Source organism: Pseudorca crassidens, chromosome 16 (genome assembly GCF_039906515.1).
Source record: "Pseudorca crassidens isolate mPseCra1 chromosome 16, mPseCra1.hap1, whole genome shotgun sequence".
NCBI classification, from domain to species: Eukaryota; Metazoa; Chordata; class Mammalia; order Artiodactyla; family Delphinidae; genus Pseudorca; species Pseudorca crassidens.
In genome coordinates, this window is record NC_090311.1 from 25,377,445 (window position 1) to 25,392,158 (window position 14,714).

The following is a 14,714-nucleotide window of genomic DNA, read 5'->3' on the forward strand; positions in this document are numbered from 1 at the left end:
GGCACTCACCTGCCCATTTGGGGCAGGAAATTTGGAGCTGGAAGGGGACCTCACCCCTCCAACTGTGACACTACCCTGCGTGGCCATGAGCAGTATTAGTCAGAAGGGTTCAGAACTGGCTTGGGGGGGACAAGCTCCCACCTGCCCAGCCCCTCCCAGGCCACTCCACCCCTGGTTCACTATCTCCTTTCAGGTCCTACGAGCATCCTTGCCCCAGCATCCACTCATCTGTGATGTTTTAGGAGCTCTGTTCCCTTATGCTCAAGGCTCAGGGAGTGGGAGAGTGTCCAGCCATCTCATGCAGCAGAAATCCTCTGATTTGGGCTGAACGGGCCAAGGTGGGCCATAACGACACGACACAGCCTCATGTGGTCACAGGTGATAAGACAAGGTGCCAGAAGCTAGGTACACTCAGAAGCCAGGGTGCGTCTCACCATGGAGTTCACGCGACATCATCAAGGTGGACCGCACATTTACTTAGCCCTGGGCACAAAAGGCCCCGTGTCTTAGTCTGTTTGAATCGCTGTAACAAATACGGCAGACTGGGTAGCTTATAAACAACAGAGGCCTCTCTCACAATTCTGGAGACTGGAAGTCCAAGATCATGACGCTGCCACGGTCATGTTCTGACGGAAGCCCTCACTGGTTGGTAGCCAGTGCCTCCTCACTGTGTCCTCATGTGGCGGGCTCTCTCTCTCCGCCCTCATGTGGCGGGCCCTCCTAGGGGGCTCTCTGGAGCCTCTTTTATAAGGCATCAATCCCATGCCTTAAGCACCTCAAAGGCCCCACTCCCTGATACCATCACCTTTGGGGGGCAAGATTCAACATATGAATTTTGGGGGACACATTCAGACCATAGCACATCCCATGGAGATGTCCTTGGAGACTGCCCTGACACACCCCTCACATCAGAAATCAGACCATCCCCAGAGCTTGAGCATTTAGAAAAAGAAGCTGATGCCTTCCCATTTTCTCAGAGACTACCCCCCCCCACCGTGGAGGGGGGTCTAAAGTGCTGAGAGGCTCCGCCCTGAGGTGGGGATGAGGGTGGAGGGGTGGGAGCGGAGCTGCCTAGGGCGGAAACAGCACAGACTCCAGAGTGAGAGAGAACTGGGTCAAATGCTGGATCCACCACTTACAAACCGTGTCCCTTGGGTCAGTTTCTTCATTTTTCTGTGCCTCAGTTTCCTCATCTGTACAGTGGGGATGAGGCACCTACTTCATGGGCTTGTGTGAGCATTAAATAGGTGAGGTGTGTAAAGTGCATGGCTCGTGGTAGGCACTCAGTTTCTGGTGGATAATGTGTGTATCAATTTCCAAACCTGAGGTCTTATCCTCCTCCTCCCCCTGGATGTAGGGGGAGGGGACGTAAGGAACTGGAGTTACCTTTGTCGAGGGGGAAGCTGAGGGCCGAGAAGATGAGCTTCTTGCCTCCCCCCACCCCCCAGACATCTTTGAGACTAAGTCCCACTCATCTAAGAATTCATTTTGATCTTGATCCCTGTAACATTGTGTTAATAATTTCCATTCTTCCTTAAGCATCCTTCCCTCTAGTCCCACTTCTGAGACCCAGTCTCCCTCCCTTTATTTGGGAAGAGGGCGAGACCTGGAAGCCAAGGTGGGCTGGAGGGCTCCTCCAGGAGGTGGGACTTGCTCTAGGGGAAGACTCAGATGAGTAAAGACCGGGGGTGTGTTGGCAGCTGCGGGGTGGTGGGCTCCAGTGGGAAAAGCCAGCCCAGAGGTATTGGGAGGTACAAAATATGAAGGAAAGAGTAAAGCTTTGGGTCAGACAGACCTGGGTTCAAATACTAGGGCTGTAGGACCTGTAGTTACCCAATCCCTCTGACCCCCAGTTGTCTGTCTATAAGACGGATGTTACAAAGACCTGCTTTTTAGGGTTATAGTGAGGTTAAAGGATGACTTTTGAGGAAGAATTGGGAACTTTGGCACATGGTAGGATGTAAAAAAATAAACACTGGTCCTTTTCTCTTCATTCCTGCATGTGAACAAGCCCAGCTCAGGGAGGCCAGCATGTCACTCAGCAGTTCCATGTTCCCAGAACCACAAGCAGTGTAGAGCAGACAGGGGTCTGGGGGAGGTTGGGGGGTCTCTCCCTTGATCCTGGGGGCCATCTAGACTGTCCTTGGACAGGGCTCTCCCTTTCAGCATTCCTGACCCATGGCTTTTCAGCCTCAGCTTGCATACTCCCACAGACGGGGAGCTCATGACCACTTTCTGGGACAGGCTGGGCGGCTCTGATTGTTACAAAGGGCTTCCTTGAGAAACCTGCCTCCTCGTAATTTCCACCTACCAGTCAGAGCTCTACCCACAGGGCCTTAGAAAATCCCTAGAGTCCAGAATTTTCTCATCAGTGCTCCTGATTTGAAGCAGGACCTGGGGAGCTAGCTGAAGTACAGACAGAAGAGCCGGCAGGGGGAGGGTTTGCTCAGAGAGGGGCAGGACGGCTCTGAGGGAGAAGGGCCAGGACAGGCGAGGGTGCCCCTGGCTTTGCGCACCCCGCTAGGAGGCAGCGCCAGTCTGGTGGCACCTCTCCCCTAACCCTGCTTGGGACTCGGTTCTGCCAGCTTCTGTCGGTGGGGGTCAAGCAGGGGGTGCTCCCGAAACCAGCCTGGAGGGCAGGCCCGGGCCAGATCTGGCTGAGGCCCCCTTCCTGGCCTGGAACTGGTCCCACTGGCGTGGAGCCTCAGAAGGCAGGCGAGCCGCCGCAGTCCCCTCCACTTCCTCTCCTCCCCCGTGCCGCCCTCCCCACCCCACCCCCACACTGCCTGGCGCCCGCCCGGAGGCTGTTTTTCCACTGGCTGGCGCGAACCATCCATCTTACGGGTTCTGCCTCTTTCCTGGAGTTAAACTTTTCTGAAGACACCACAAGCCCCAGGCCCTGCTCGTCTCTCCGGAGCAGAAGCAAAGCAGGAGGGAGCCCGCCGAGGGGGCGGGCTGGCCCATGCCCAGGAGCTCCAATGTCCTCACCCCACTTGCCCAGCTCCGTGGAGGCCAAGGCCACCGGTGCCCGCAGCGGACCTCAGGTAAGGAAGGGGAACATGGCAGGGCCACTCAGAGGCTGCCCAGAGGGATTGTCCAGGGGAGCCAGGCCCCTCGCTGAGGACCCCAGTCCCCAGCCACCTGTTTCCTGTCCTGACTGTTGCTGGTGGAGGTCCCATCCCGGGCCTGGGGGCCACGGGCAGTAGTCTCAGAAGATAGCCTGTTCCCTCCTCTGCTCACCACCCACCAGTGTTCAGGCATCTTGTACCCCACTTTGGGTGGTTTCTGAACCCAGGGGAGCATATTAGGAGCCCTGAAGCCAAGAGGGGAGAAGAAAGAGGGAGACGGGGCTGCCTTTAACCCGTTCATCCCCAGCAATATCACAAACTCTTTCCCGAGGAGTTAGGCTGGAGCCCCTGGGCCCCCAGGCAGTGAGTTAGGGAAGTCAGGTCTCCTCCTCCTCCTGGAAACCAGCCCATCTGGGCTCCTCAGTGGCCACCCAGCTCTGTACCAGCCCGTCTGGCCGCCTTGGCAGTGATTAGGAGGGGTGGTGGTCTAGAGAGGAGGCATAGAAGGAAATATGGGCAGGTCTCCCCACCTTTGTTTGCTCCGTCCCTCCACTCCCCAGCTGCCTCTGGCCTGAGGACTTTTGTTTTTCACTCCCCGGATGGAGAGAAGAACATGGGCCACACCCCAGGCCTGTGTGGGTGGAGCCTGGGAAGGGAGTTGGGGCAGAACACGGCGGGAGCCCGAGGCCATGGCCACTTCCTGGCAGGCTGCCAGCGCATCTGCTGTCCAGAGAGAGAGGGTGGTGGGTATGGCCAAGCCTTAGCCTTCATCAAGGCTTCCTGTTGCTGGCCGGCTGGGCGGTCCCCAGGCCTAGGGACCTCGGTGGAACAGAGCTGCCGGATAAGGAAAGGGTAACGGGTGGGGAAGGGGAGGTCTGCCAAGGCTCTTGCGGATGGGCACAGAGCAGTGTCAGTAGGAAACCAGGAAAGTAGAGGGCTCCCTTAGCTTGACTCACCCTCGTCCACTTCCCAGGCCTCCTTAGGTCATGCTCAGAAGTCCTGCCCAGGCACCTCCATACTTGAATAGCTTTGAGCAGCGCACTTTATCCTCCTGAGGCCTTAGCCTCCTGGTCTTTGCCAGAAGGACAGTCATCCCCCATCTGCCTCACTTCTGGGAGGCACCCTCAGGACTGGACAGGGTGAGACGGAGGGTTTCATATACAGGGCGACTATCAGGCACTGTTTATTCCCTTTCATTTTCCTCCAGCATTCCTGAGAGGAGAGCAAGGACCAGAATGACTTACCCTCTTTTCACAGATGAGGACACTGAGGTCCAGAGAAAGGGCATGAAGTATGTTGAGAGCCAGGATCTCCTAAACCAGTCCAGAGCCTGAGGTCTCCAAAATGAGAAGGTTCTTGTGAACTCCAGGGATGCTGCACCAGGCTCACCACTGACTGGAGGCCCCTTCCTCCACCCCCCCACCCCCCCACATCACAGGGGCAAGTCCAAGTCCCTTATCCACCAGGACACCTACTCTGGCTTTTATACCCATGGGCTAGACACCTTGAGGACACACCCTCCAAATAGTCCTAGGTCCCCCAGCACATTAGCAGTACCTGGAATCCCAAAGGGAAAGGCAGTCAACAGCCCACAGTCCCCAATGCCACGGGGCCAGTCCTAGTCCCCACATCAAAGGAAGCTTGTGGTGATGACGAGAACCTAAGTGTCTGAGGCAGATAGAGCTGAGCTTGAGTCTCAGCTCTGCCATTCATATGTGAGCCCGATAAGCACTCACCCCAAGGAAGCCTCCACCTTCCCTACGTGCACTGCGATATCAGAGCTCAGTGCAGGATCTTGACGATGGGCAATGAGGGATGTAAAGCGCCCGACACAGTAAGAGCTCAGTGAACAGTGGCTATTCTCATTCCACCCGGGCCCTGGGGCTCCCCGAGTCTCCTTCCTTTCCCAGCCTGACTATGCAAGATCCCCTCGGTCCCTGTTTTTAGAGGCAAATACTGATCAGTCATCTACAGTCCCACAGGAAGCACCAGGCCAGCCACTGCAGGGGATCAAATGGCAAGACTGTGCCCTGCCTTCAGGGGCCTGTAGCCTGTGCGCTTTCCTAGTCCCACCAGGAGCCACCGTCCCAGTCTCCTCCTGCCTCCACCCTTGGCATCGGTCCCCCAGCTGACCCGTCACCATGGCAGCCCTGATCGCAGAGAACTTCCGCTTCCTATCACTCTTCTTCAAGAGCAAGGATGTGATGATTTTCAACGGGCTGGTGGCACTGGGCACGGTGGGCAGCCAGGAGCTGTTCAGTGTGGTGGCGTTCCACTGCCCTTGCTCACCAGCCCGGAACTACCTGTACGGGCTGACAGCCATCGGTGTGCCCGCCCTGGTGCTCTTCCTCATTGGCGTCATCCTCAACAACCATACCTGGAACCTGGTTGCCGAGTGCCAGTACCGGAGGACCAAGAACTGCTCGGCTGCCCCCAACTTCCTCCTTCTAAGCTCCATCGTGGGCCGCGCAGCCGTGGCCCCCATCACCTGGTCTGTCATCTCTCTGCTGCGCGGTGAGGCCTACGTCTGTGCTCTCAGCGAATTTGTGGACCCCTCTTCGCTCACAGCTGGGGAAGAGAGTTTCCCACTGGCCCAGGCCACAGAAATCCTGGCCACGTTCCCGTGTCGGGAGGGCCCTGCCCGCCTGTCAAGTTTCCGGGAGGAGGTCAGCCGCAGGCTCAAGTACGAGTCCCAGGTGAGCCTGTGCCAAGGGAAGCTCCTCTTCTTTCTCTCCTACGCGGTGGCTGGTGGGGAGGTGCTGGGATGACCCAGTATTAACGCTGGAGTCAGTCCTCAGGGGCTGAGCTCTCCCGGAAGTCACTAGATTATCAGCGTTGGGCATCAGAGTTGGGTAACTATGGGTCAGCGCTTGGCGGGGCAAGGGTGAATGCCATCCCCAATAAGAGAGTTTTAAACATTAAAGGAATGTTCTTCTTGCTCAGACCAAGCCTTGATCCCAGTCACAGATTAAGCCCTTTGCTCCAGCCAGACTGAGCACGAACCCCTGCCATCTTACGAAATATTTGCTGTCGACCGTGAGCTGATAGTGGAGTGTGGCTGGCTCAAGGGATGAGCATGTTCCTATCCCAGGAAAGGCCCCTGTCCAGCACTGAGTCAGCCTCAGGCATTGCTGACAGGAGGCGAATCCCTTGAGACAGGAAAGGGTGTCCAGTCGGGAGGCAGCAGCTGCCGCCCTGAACCTAGCCTCAGCCTTGGCTTAGTTCTGAAGGAGCTGAGTTGGTCAGGGAGAGAGGGCAAGGGCAGAGACCTGGGCAGAAGCAGAAAAACAGCTGAAGTATTCACTTAAGAGAAGCAGGGTGTGAGGGCGAGATAGGAAAGAGCAAAGATTTTCTAAAGGGCTCCTCTTGGGTACAGAAGAAACACAAGTAGGAGCAGGGCTGGAGACAGCACCAAAGGAGATGGAACGTGGTAGACAGAGAGAAATAAAATGTATTTGATGATGCTCAAATGCCCACAGCTCTCTGTACAGGCTTAAATGGGGAAACAAAGACGACCTTGACTGTCCTAGCCCTCAACAGGCTCACGGCCAAGCGAGACAAGCACATGGGTAATTTCAAAACAAGGCAGAGAATGATGATAAGAGGAACCAGGCCATGAGGACTCAGGGAAGGCAAAATTGCTCCCAGAAGGGATTTTTGACGGCTTCCTGGAAGTGGTATCTGGGCTGAGCCTGGTAGATTGAGCTGGATTTTGGTGGGCTCAGATGATGTGGAGGGGGCCCTTGGGGCTGCAGGAATGGCAGCTGAAATTGCAGGAGGCTAAGTCTAAGTACAGAGACGGCGTGAGCTCAAGGGAGTGAGGGCAAAGAGGAGGAATTACAGTCAGAAGGGCCTGCCGCCCTTAGGGGAGCAGAATCTGCGGCCAGGCAGGTGACAGAAGCAGTTCTCAGGGGGTTGTGACGTCAGGTTCAGCCCAGCCCACACGCTCTGACCAGCTCCCGCTACTTCTTACGGGGGTGCTGGCGGTCCAGACAGCTCCCCCTTGCCTGCCCTCAACCCGCCCCTTCTCTGGCCAGCTCTTCGGGTGGCTGCTCATCGGTGTGGTGGCCATCCTGGTGTTCCTGACCAAGTGCCTCAAGCACTACTGCTCACCGCTCAGCTACCGCCAGGAGGCCTACTGGGCGCAGTACCGGGCCAACGAGGACCAGCTCTTCCAGCGCACGGCCGAGGTGCACTCGCGGGTGCTGGCTGCCAACAACGTGCGCCGCTTCTTCGGCTTCGTGGCACTCAACGAGGATGACGAGCAGCTGGTTGCCAAGTTCCCAGTGGAAGGCACACAGCCACGGCCACAGTGGAACGCCATCACCGGCGTCTATCTGTACCGCGAGAACCAGGGCCTTCCACTCTACAGCCGCCTGCACAAGTGGGCCCAGGGTCTGGTGGGCAACGGCGCAGCCCAAGACAACACAGAGATGGTCCTGCTCGCCTCCTAAGGGTCCTGTTCCCACACTCTTTGCCAATGACACGACTTGGTCCCAAACAGAACCCCATGGCCTGTTCACATCAGCATCAGAGGAGAATTTGTCTGGGGGGGGGCGGTGGGGCACTTGTGGGATCTTAGTTCCCCAACCAGGGACTGAACCTGCACCCTCGGCAGTGAAAGCACGGAGTCCCAACTACCTGACTGCTAGGGAATTCCCCAGAGGGGATTTTTTTTTTTTTTTTTTTTTTTTTTTTTTACCATAGCTTTTGGGGGAAACAGGCCAGGAAAAAGTAACACAAAGTAAAACTGGGGAACAGATGTGAGAGCTAGTAGACAACGTGGTCAGCTCCGGCAGGAAGGCTCTCAGACCTGAAGAAATTCCTTCTCCTGTTGCCACCAGCCACATGGTCAACAGCTTTGGAGTAAAGACCCTTTCCCAGAACTGGTCCTTAATTAACTACGATGTGGATGACCTTTGAGTGGTAGGACCCAGTCCCACCGGTCTGTGAAGCCCTGGACAGCAGAGCCAGGTGACAATGAAACTCACCAGCAGGCTCCTTGTGCGGAACACTGTGTGTAACTGTATATGGACACCTGGCCCAGTGCTGCTGACCTGGGAAGCAGCCCCCAATGTACGCCTCTAGCTTTATTTTCTATAAATTTTTGATATAAAATTTTTCTTAGTATAAAGGACTAGCTTGGTGTCTGCACGATTGGATGGGCCATGCCACAGCAGGCTGGAGGTCACGGGGACAGGCCCAAATCCCATTCCTGGGGAGGGAAGAGGACAGAGACTCTGGGCAAGACTGAAATGGATGGAAGGGAAGGCTGGGGCACAGGGAGAGCCAGGTGTTCCCACACGCAGGAAGGCCCTGGGATTGACGACGTCTTAACTGGGTTCAGTTTTCTGATTTGATCTGGGAAACAGATGGAACACGGCCCTTCTCAGAGGGAAGCTCGGTTAAAATTTCACGAGTCAGCAGGTCCTGCCCTTGCACTCAGTAGGGCAGCCTAGCTCTCGTAACCTAGAGCTAGTGACCAAGAACAAGGCCAAGCCCTGCTCTGCCTCCCTCCCATGCCCCTGCCTGAGCCCCTCCACCACCTCTAAAATCTCTGATGCTCTCTCCCTTGTCCCTGTCCTGCTTTTTGGCATATGACTCAGTCACTTCCCATGGAAAAGCTCTCCAGCTCTTAGGACATTTAAAGCTCTGCCCAAGAAAACTTTAATTCCCTTAAGACCAAGCCAAAAATGAACTGGCTTCAACAACTAGCTGGGTGTGTGTTGGCCTCGAGGAACTCTAGAACATACAGGATTATTACTTACCAAGCAGAAGGAGAAACAGTCTTTCTGGGAACTTTACAGGGAGGTGGGGTATAGCGGGCCCGTCATGTCCCCTTCTCCCTCAGGACTCAAGGACCAGCAAGTCAATCAAGGCCCTCCACCCAGCAAGCTCTCCTCAGAGGAGCTACAGGGAGCCAGAGAAACTGTGCAGCTCCCCCAAAGCCACACAGCATGTGGATCCACGTCCCAGCCTCACAGCCTCCACACAGGGGCACGAGGTACTAGCTGAGCTGAGGCTGAGGGAATGCCCAGAGGCTCTGCGATCTAGGAGAGGAACGCGCTTCCCGGACCCTGCTGACCCCCACTAGCCGGACCAAGAGCCTGGCCAGGGCCAAAGTGGGATCCTGACCACAGCGTCCCTGGGGGTCGGCCCTCCATTCCTGCTCCCCAGGGACCTCCCATGAAGGAGACTCTCAGCTTTTCTGGGAGCCCAGGAGCCTACTGCCTGCCACCACTGAGCAGCCCCAGAAAAGGAAAAAGATGAAATAAATTGGTTCCTAAAACAAGCAAAAAGGAATTATGAGAAATCTTAAATCCTTCTTTATCTTGACAGGATTACCCCAGGGATGCTGCAGAAAAAGCAACACTTAAACAGAGTCCTCAGGCAACACAGTTTCTCAACTGCCCAGGCGCCTGAGGGTCGGCCCGGCTGGCCCACTGCCACCAGTGCCCTCGGAGCCAGCTGGCCACTAGTCCTCCCACATGGAGCTCTTAGCCTCCACGTATTCCAGGGCCTTCGCCTTTACCGCCTGCACGTCCTTCTCGGTGCCGTGTTGCTTCTCGTAGTCCAGGTAGCGCTTGAAGAAGAACTTCATTCGCTTGGGGGCCAGGCTCAGGTGAATGACACGCTCGAAGATGTCCCTGGGAGGGAGAGCAGCCAGTGTCTGCCTCTTGGTCCCCGGCCACACGATTCCTAGCTAGCCTTCACCCACTTGCTCTAAGGCTCTGGAGCCAGGCCCTCTGTTATCCAGCACTACCGCTTCTACCTTTATTTTTATTCCCTTTATAAACTCCCATCATGTCTGTGGAGAGGGAGAACACCACCCTCATTTTCCAGAGGAACAGAGATGTTAAAGGACTTACTGGTCTGAAGTCACACAGTGAATCTGGACAAAGCTAACGGGATGGGGACAGGCAATGAGGTGTGGCCCTGTGAGGAAAGCTCTGCTTAAAACTCACTGATGGGCTTGGGTGAGGCATCAGTTCTTCCTGGACTGAAGTCCACCACCGGTCTCTAATCCTCCCTGCCTTGGGGGGGGATGCTGGCGGTTATCAGTGAGATCACACCTGTGAACACTCTCTACCATGAGAGCCAGGCTCAGCATTAATTATGAGGAAAACCCAAGTCTCCTGATTCCCAGGCCTGGGGCTAGCCTACCTCCCACCCAAGGTTCCAGCCAGACCAGAGGCTAGCCGCTGAGGCAGAAAAGAAACTGGAAACGTGAATGTCATAGGACGTGTCACGTCAAAGCCGTTTTTCCAGACAGAGTAAGAGAACTGGGCTTCCGGGAGCTGCTGGGGGGCTAAAACGCCTCCAAGTGGCCAATGTTCCCAGCCCCCCAGCAGGCAATTAGGCCTCAGACTGTCCTCCCCTCTCACCGGACTTCCTTCTGGCTGCCACGCTTGATGAGCATGTCGATGTAGACCGACCAGACATCCGTGCGCTTTGGGTAGGTGCTCAGCGTGTTCTCGAAAATAGCTTTGGCGCGCTCCGCATCCCCCAGCTGGAACTCAAGCTGCGCAAACTTGGCAATCACATCCACGTCTGCAGGGAGAGGACAACTCAGACATAGAAAGCAGACAGATGCCCTCATCAAAACACACTACCCTACAGGGACAGAGTCTGATGCCTGATTCCCTGCTCTTGGGTCCTAAGACCTAGGTGACGACAAGAGGGACAGTGGGGCGGGTTTAGGGCCAAATACACAGATGGGCACTGATCTATGACTCCCAACAGCAGACATCCTACTCTCCGGACTGAGAAGGGGGAATCGGGGGATGAGAGGTAGGCCGTGGGGCAGGCAGAGGAAAAGAATTAGTACTAATTCCTTTCTGTTCCTCTACCTTCGGAGTTTAGAATTTAAAATGCAACACGAGCTATGTTCATGAGCATACGATCAAGAGCGAGATAGCCAAGTACGCTCCACAAGGCTGTCCTAACACCAGCCCTCGGATGAGGAGACCCCCAGCCCTCTGCCCAGATGGGAGACAGCCTACTGTGCCCTGGGATTGGGCCCGTGGGTGGGAACAAGCACTCACGCTCTTTCTTAGGCAGGCACTCGAGGGCTCGCTGCATCACGCGGTGACTGGCCCCAGCCTGGCCCCTCCGCAGAAGAAAGGCGCCGTATTTGATCCAGACAGCTTTCTCCTGCCTGAAACGTTTCAGCATCCGGTTGTAAAGTTCACCAGCTTCCTGTGGGAAAGACGACATAAGCTGAGGAGAGTGATTAAGACAGAGGGGGCAACGGCAGAGACAGGCACCTACACTTGTGGGAAGCTAGACCTGGGCTCAGACTCCATCAGTATCCAGGCCCAATGTCAGGTACGCGGGGGGAAAGGGCAAGCGCACAGGATGAGGAGAGCGCATGATGGAGAGTCTCCCTCCTAAGCCTGTGCCGTGAGGAGGTCCTAAGACTAGAAGAGAGAACGTGAGCATGAGGAGGGGGAGGAGGAGAGATGAAAAAGGGCTACTGGGGTATGTCGCCTCCTGTCGGTGACACCCGTCGGCATCCCAAGGGATAGACCCCGGGGTCTGCTGTCCCTTCCCTTCCCTCATCCCGGCCCCACATTCCCAAAGCGGAGGCGGGGGAAACGACTTCTCCCACCTGGAAGGTGAGCAAGCCTGGGGCAGGACTGGGTCCAGATGCGGCTGTTCTCCCCCGAGACTTCCCTGCTGCCTCTGGGACTCCCAGGAGCTCGTTTCTAAGTGGCTGAGGTCCCACTGGCAGCCGGCCACCCAGCCCAGACTCCTACCTGGAATTTCTCTGACTTAGTGTAGATGTCAGCCAGATGGAGAAAGACCTTGAGAGGCTCGTTGTACTGCACGGCCCGCTCGAAGACCTTGGTCAGTGACCCCTGGGAGCCGTACATGTTTTCTAGGTTCAGCAGGGCCACCCACACGTTCAGCTTCTCCTGCTCCTCTCTGGAGGGAAAGCAGTCAGCACGTGAGCTCCATCATCTTGGCCCAACGAGCCCCCCACTGCCATCGGGGGACCGGAACTACATCCTCCTCCCCAGGCTCCACCCACGTCCTCAGTTCCCACCCCCAAGTGCAGGCCCCGAGAGGCCCTGCCCCCACTGCAGCTCACACAGACGTAGGAACTCCGACCCCAAGGCTGTGGGGTCTGGGGCTCCCCTGGTTTCTGCCTCCACTCCTGGGAAGGAAACCTACCAAATCTCAAACCGGCCTGAGGTCTGGACTGGAAGGAATCTGTGGTCTGAATCTCCCCCCAAACTAAGAGAATGATGCAAAGGAGCGCCATCCCTCTTCACTAGCCTTTGGGAAACCCGCTCTACCCTCTGCCTGGAACATGGTCACCGACATCGTTTTCGCCCAGGTATGTGGAGAGCGTTTTCCCTCTTGTACTTCTGCTCCGAGTGGGGCACCTAACTGAGGGCCCATGCCTCGTGTAAATGTTACCCTTAGCTATCTCGGTGAAGAGGACTATAAAATATAAATGAGCAGATCTATTTCACAGACGGCACATCTCTGAGAGAAAGCCCGTGAACCCACGGGCGCCCGGTGGCAGCCACCCAAACTGCCGCCAGCCTGCCGAGGAGACGCAGCGCCCCCTGGAGAAAGACAGGGCCCCAAGGCAGGAGGGCACAGCCGAGACCTGAAGGAGATGGTCTTGAGCGCCCTCTCGGCCACGGCCCGGGCCTTCTCGATCTCCGTGGCCTGCAGGTGGAAGGCCATGTACTGCAGCCACAGGATGGAGCTGCTGGGGGAGCTCAGCACGAGCCGGTCGAAGTCATCTGCCGACTCCGGCTGCCGCCGGGGATCCATCAGCGCCTCCTCGATGCGGGACAGCTCTTTCTCTGCCTTCTGCTTCTCCAGCTCCCTTTCCTTCCTGCTTTTCTTCTTCTGCTGTGGAAGGCAGAACACCAAGTGAGCAATCTGCTCCTCAGCCCCGGGGAAGTCTGTGGTGGAAGTCAGGAGCTGGCAGGGCGGCCCCCGAGCTCCGCAAATACTCCCAGCCTGAGACGGCCCCACCCCTCGGAAGAGACACCCAGGGTAGGACAGAACACAGAAGACGGGCGCCAAGGGTCCCTGCAGAAAGGACGAAGCCCTGGAAAATACAGCACCGTGGCCTGCTCTGGCTTCTCGTCCTCCTCGCTGTCAGAGCTCTCTTCGCGAGGTGGCAAGGCCGGGGTCAGACTGTCCAGCTCCACATCCCAAGCGAAGCCGGAAGACAGCTGCAGCCGGGGTGCTTCTGCCGGCCTGGTCTGCTTCTCCTGAAGGATCACAGGCGCATGTGAAAAAAGCACTGAGCCCAGGCTGCCCCTGTTCTGCAGCCCCTTTCCACCCGGAGGAGCAGGGACTCCCATGGTGCCCAGAGACCTTTTCTCTCCTCCCACGGCCAGGCTAGGCCCCGGTGCACTGGGGACACTTTTAGGAGTGACATGAAAGCTTCCTTTGTAAATAAGTAGATTTAAGTAATATTTTTAAAAAGCTACATAGGCAAACACATATAAACGTGCAGGCATACAACAGCAGTAGAGCTAGGACAGAGGTATGACAGATGTTCCGAGGGTGGCAGGGATGCGGCACCTGAAGTCTGGGAAGCCCTTCCACACCTGCCCTCAGTTCCAGTAGCGCTGTCCTCATTTCTCAGAGCAGGACACAGGCTCAGACGGACAAGCCTCCTTTCCTTTGCCCATCCCCCCACCCCCACTAATTCAATTCCGCCCCAGCTAATAAACATCGACTAGAATGACTTTCACAGCCCACTCCGCAGGTGAAGCAGCAGCCCTGTTCTCAGGAGCTGATGACCAGCTGAGGAAACCAGGCGCCCCACCTCCTCACACTTTACAGAAAATGAAGACAGGAGGGTGGTGCTGAGGACGGCCCAGCCCTCAGGCAGGGGAGCAGGGACTCCCTCCTGCGGCGGCCCTTCCCCCACATCCAGCGCCACTCACCTGGGGCCGCACACCCATCTCCTCCACCTCCTCTTCTCCCTCCCGGTAGTACACTTCCACACCGCTGTCGTCCTCCTCGGACGGGGCAGTTCTCCTCTGCCTCTTGTTCCCGCTTTCCTGCCATGACAGGCGGGGACGACGCTGAGCCTGGCTTCTTCTCGCCCTGAGCGCCCTTCGCGGCCCCGGGCGGTACCCTCTCCCCAGCCAAACTCAGCCTCTCTCTGTCCGTGAGGCTGAGGCAAAGCAGCTGCCGGGCGGATTCTGGAAGGCTCTCCTTTTCCTGTGAAGGAGGCCATCCTCCCCGAGGGCCCTACCTGCTCACTGCCAGACTCCGGGCGCGGCCGCTTGCCCAGCTTCTTCGCCTGGGGCTTCCGGGGTTCCTTCTTCTCCTTGCTGGGCAGCTGTGCCCCCTCCTGCCCCTTCCCAATCCTCTTCGCTTTCTGTTTCTGATTCTTCCTCTCCGCCTTCTCTTCTTCTCCTTTGCAGTCTCTCTCCTCTGCCTCTGTTTCCCTCCCCTCTTGCTTCGGAAGTGGCAGTCCCAGGGAGGCAGAAAACACGTCTGGCTTTCCAGTGTCGTCGGCGGGGATTGACAGCTCTACCAGGTTCTCCCGGCGGTTCAGGCTATGACAGAGAGACCAGGCGAGCGGACCATGGGGACAGCATAAGGAGCACAATGGTCATAGCAAGGAGCCCACAGTTTCTGGGCCTGCCCCCACCTGCC

At 56.9% G+C, this 14,714-nt stretch overlaps 2 protein-coding genes across 4 annotated transcripts in view; one reads left to right on the plus strand and one right to left on the minus strand.

The window, feature by feature from the left end:
* The first annotated feature begins 2,752 nt into the window (after nucleotides 1-2,752).
* On the plus strand, nucleotides 2,753-8,202 carry CALHM2 (calcium homeostasis modulator family member 2). The gene is made up of 3 exons (XM_067709505.1): nucleotides 2,753-3,044; nucleotides 5,043-5,764; nucleotides 7,106-8,202. Exons 2-3 carry the CDS (start codon nucleotides 5,210-5,212, stop codon nucleotides 7,520-7,522), a joined length of 972 nt encoding a protein of 323 aa, XP_067565606.1. The 5' UTR covers nucleotides 2,753-3,044; nucleotides 5,043-5,209; the 3' UTR covers nucleotides 7,523-8,202.
* A 1,169-nt stretch (nucleotides 8,203-9,371) lies between these two features.
* Nucleotides 9,372-14,714, minus strand: part of PDCD11 (programmed cell death 11) — a 41,998-nt gene continuing 36,655 nt past the window's right edge. For 2 of the 3 annotated variants that reach the window (XM_067709504.1, XM_067709502.1), the window contains 8 exons: nucleotides 14,308-14,614; nucleotides 13,994-14,110; nucleotides 13,160-13,309; nucleotides 12,691-12,941; nucleotides 11,828-11,996; nucleotides 11,114-11,267; nucleotides 10,454-10,619; nucleotides 9,372-9,715 (listed from right to left, as the gene is read on the minus strand). In XM_067709504.1, coding sequence (XP_067565605.1) covers nucleotides 9,544-9,715; nucleotides 10,454-10,619; nucleotides 11,114-11,267; nucleotides 11,828-11,996; nucleotides 12,691-12,941; nucleotides 13,160-13,309; nucleotides 13,994-14,110; nucleotides 14,308-14,614 — 1,486 coding nt within the window. In that variant the 3' untranslated portion in view covers nucleotides 9,372-9,543. The remainder of the gene's footprint in view (nucleotides 9,716-10,453; nucleotides 10,620-11,113; nucleotides 11,268-11,827; nucleotides 11,997-12,690; nucleotides 12,942-13,159; nucleotides 13,310-13,993; nucleotides 14,111-14,307; nucleotides 14,615-14,714) is intronic. The other variant, XM_067709503.1, reaches the window with a different exon arrangement.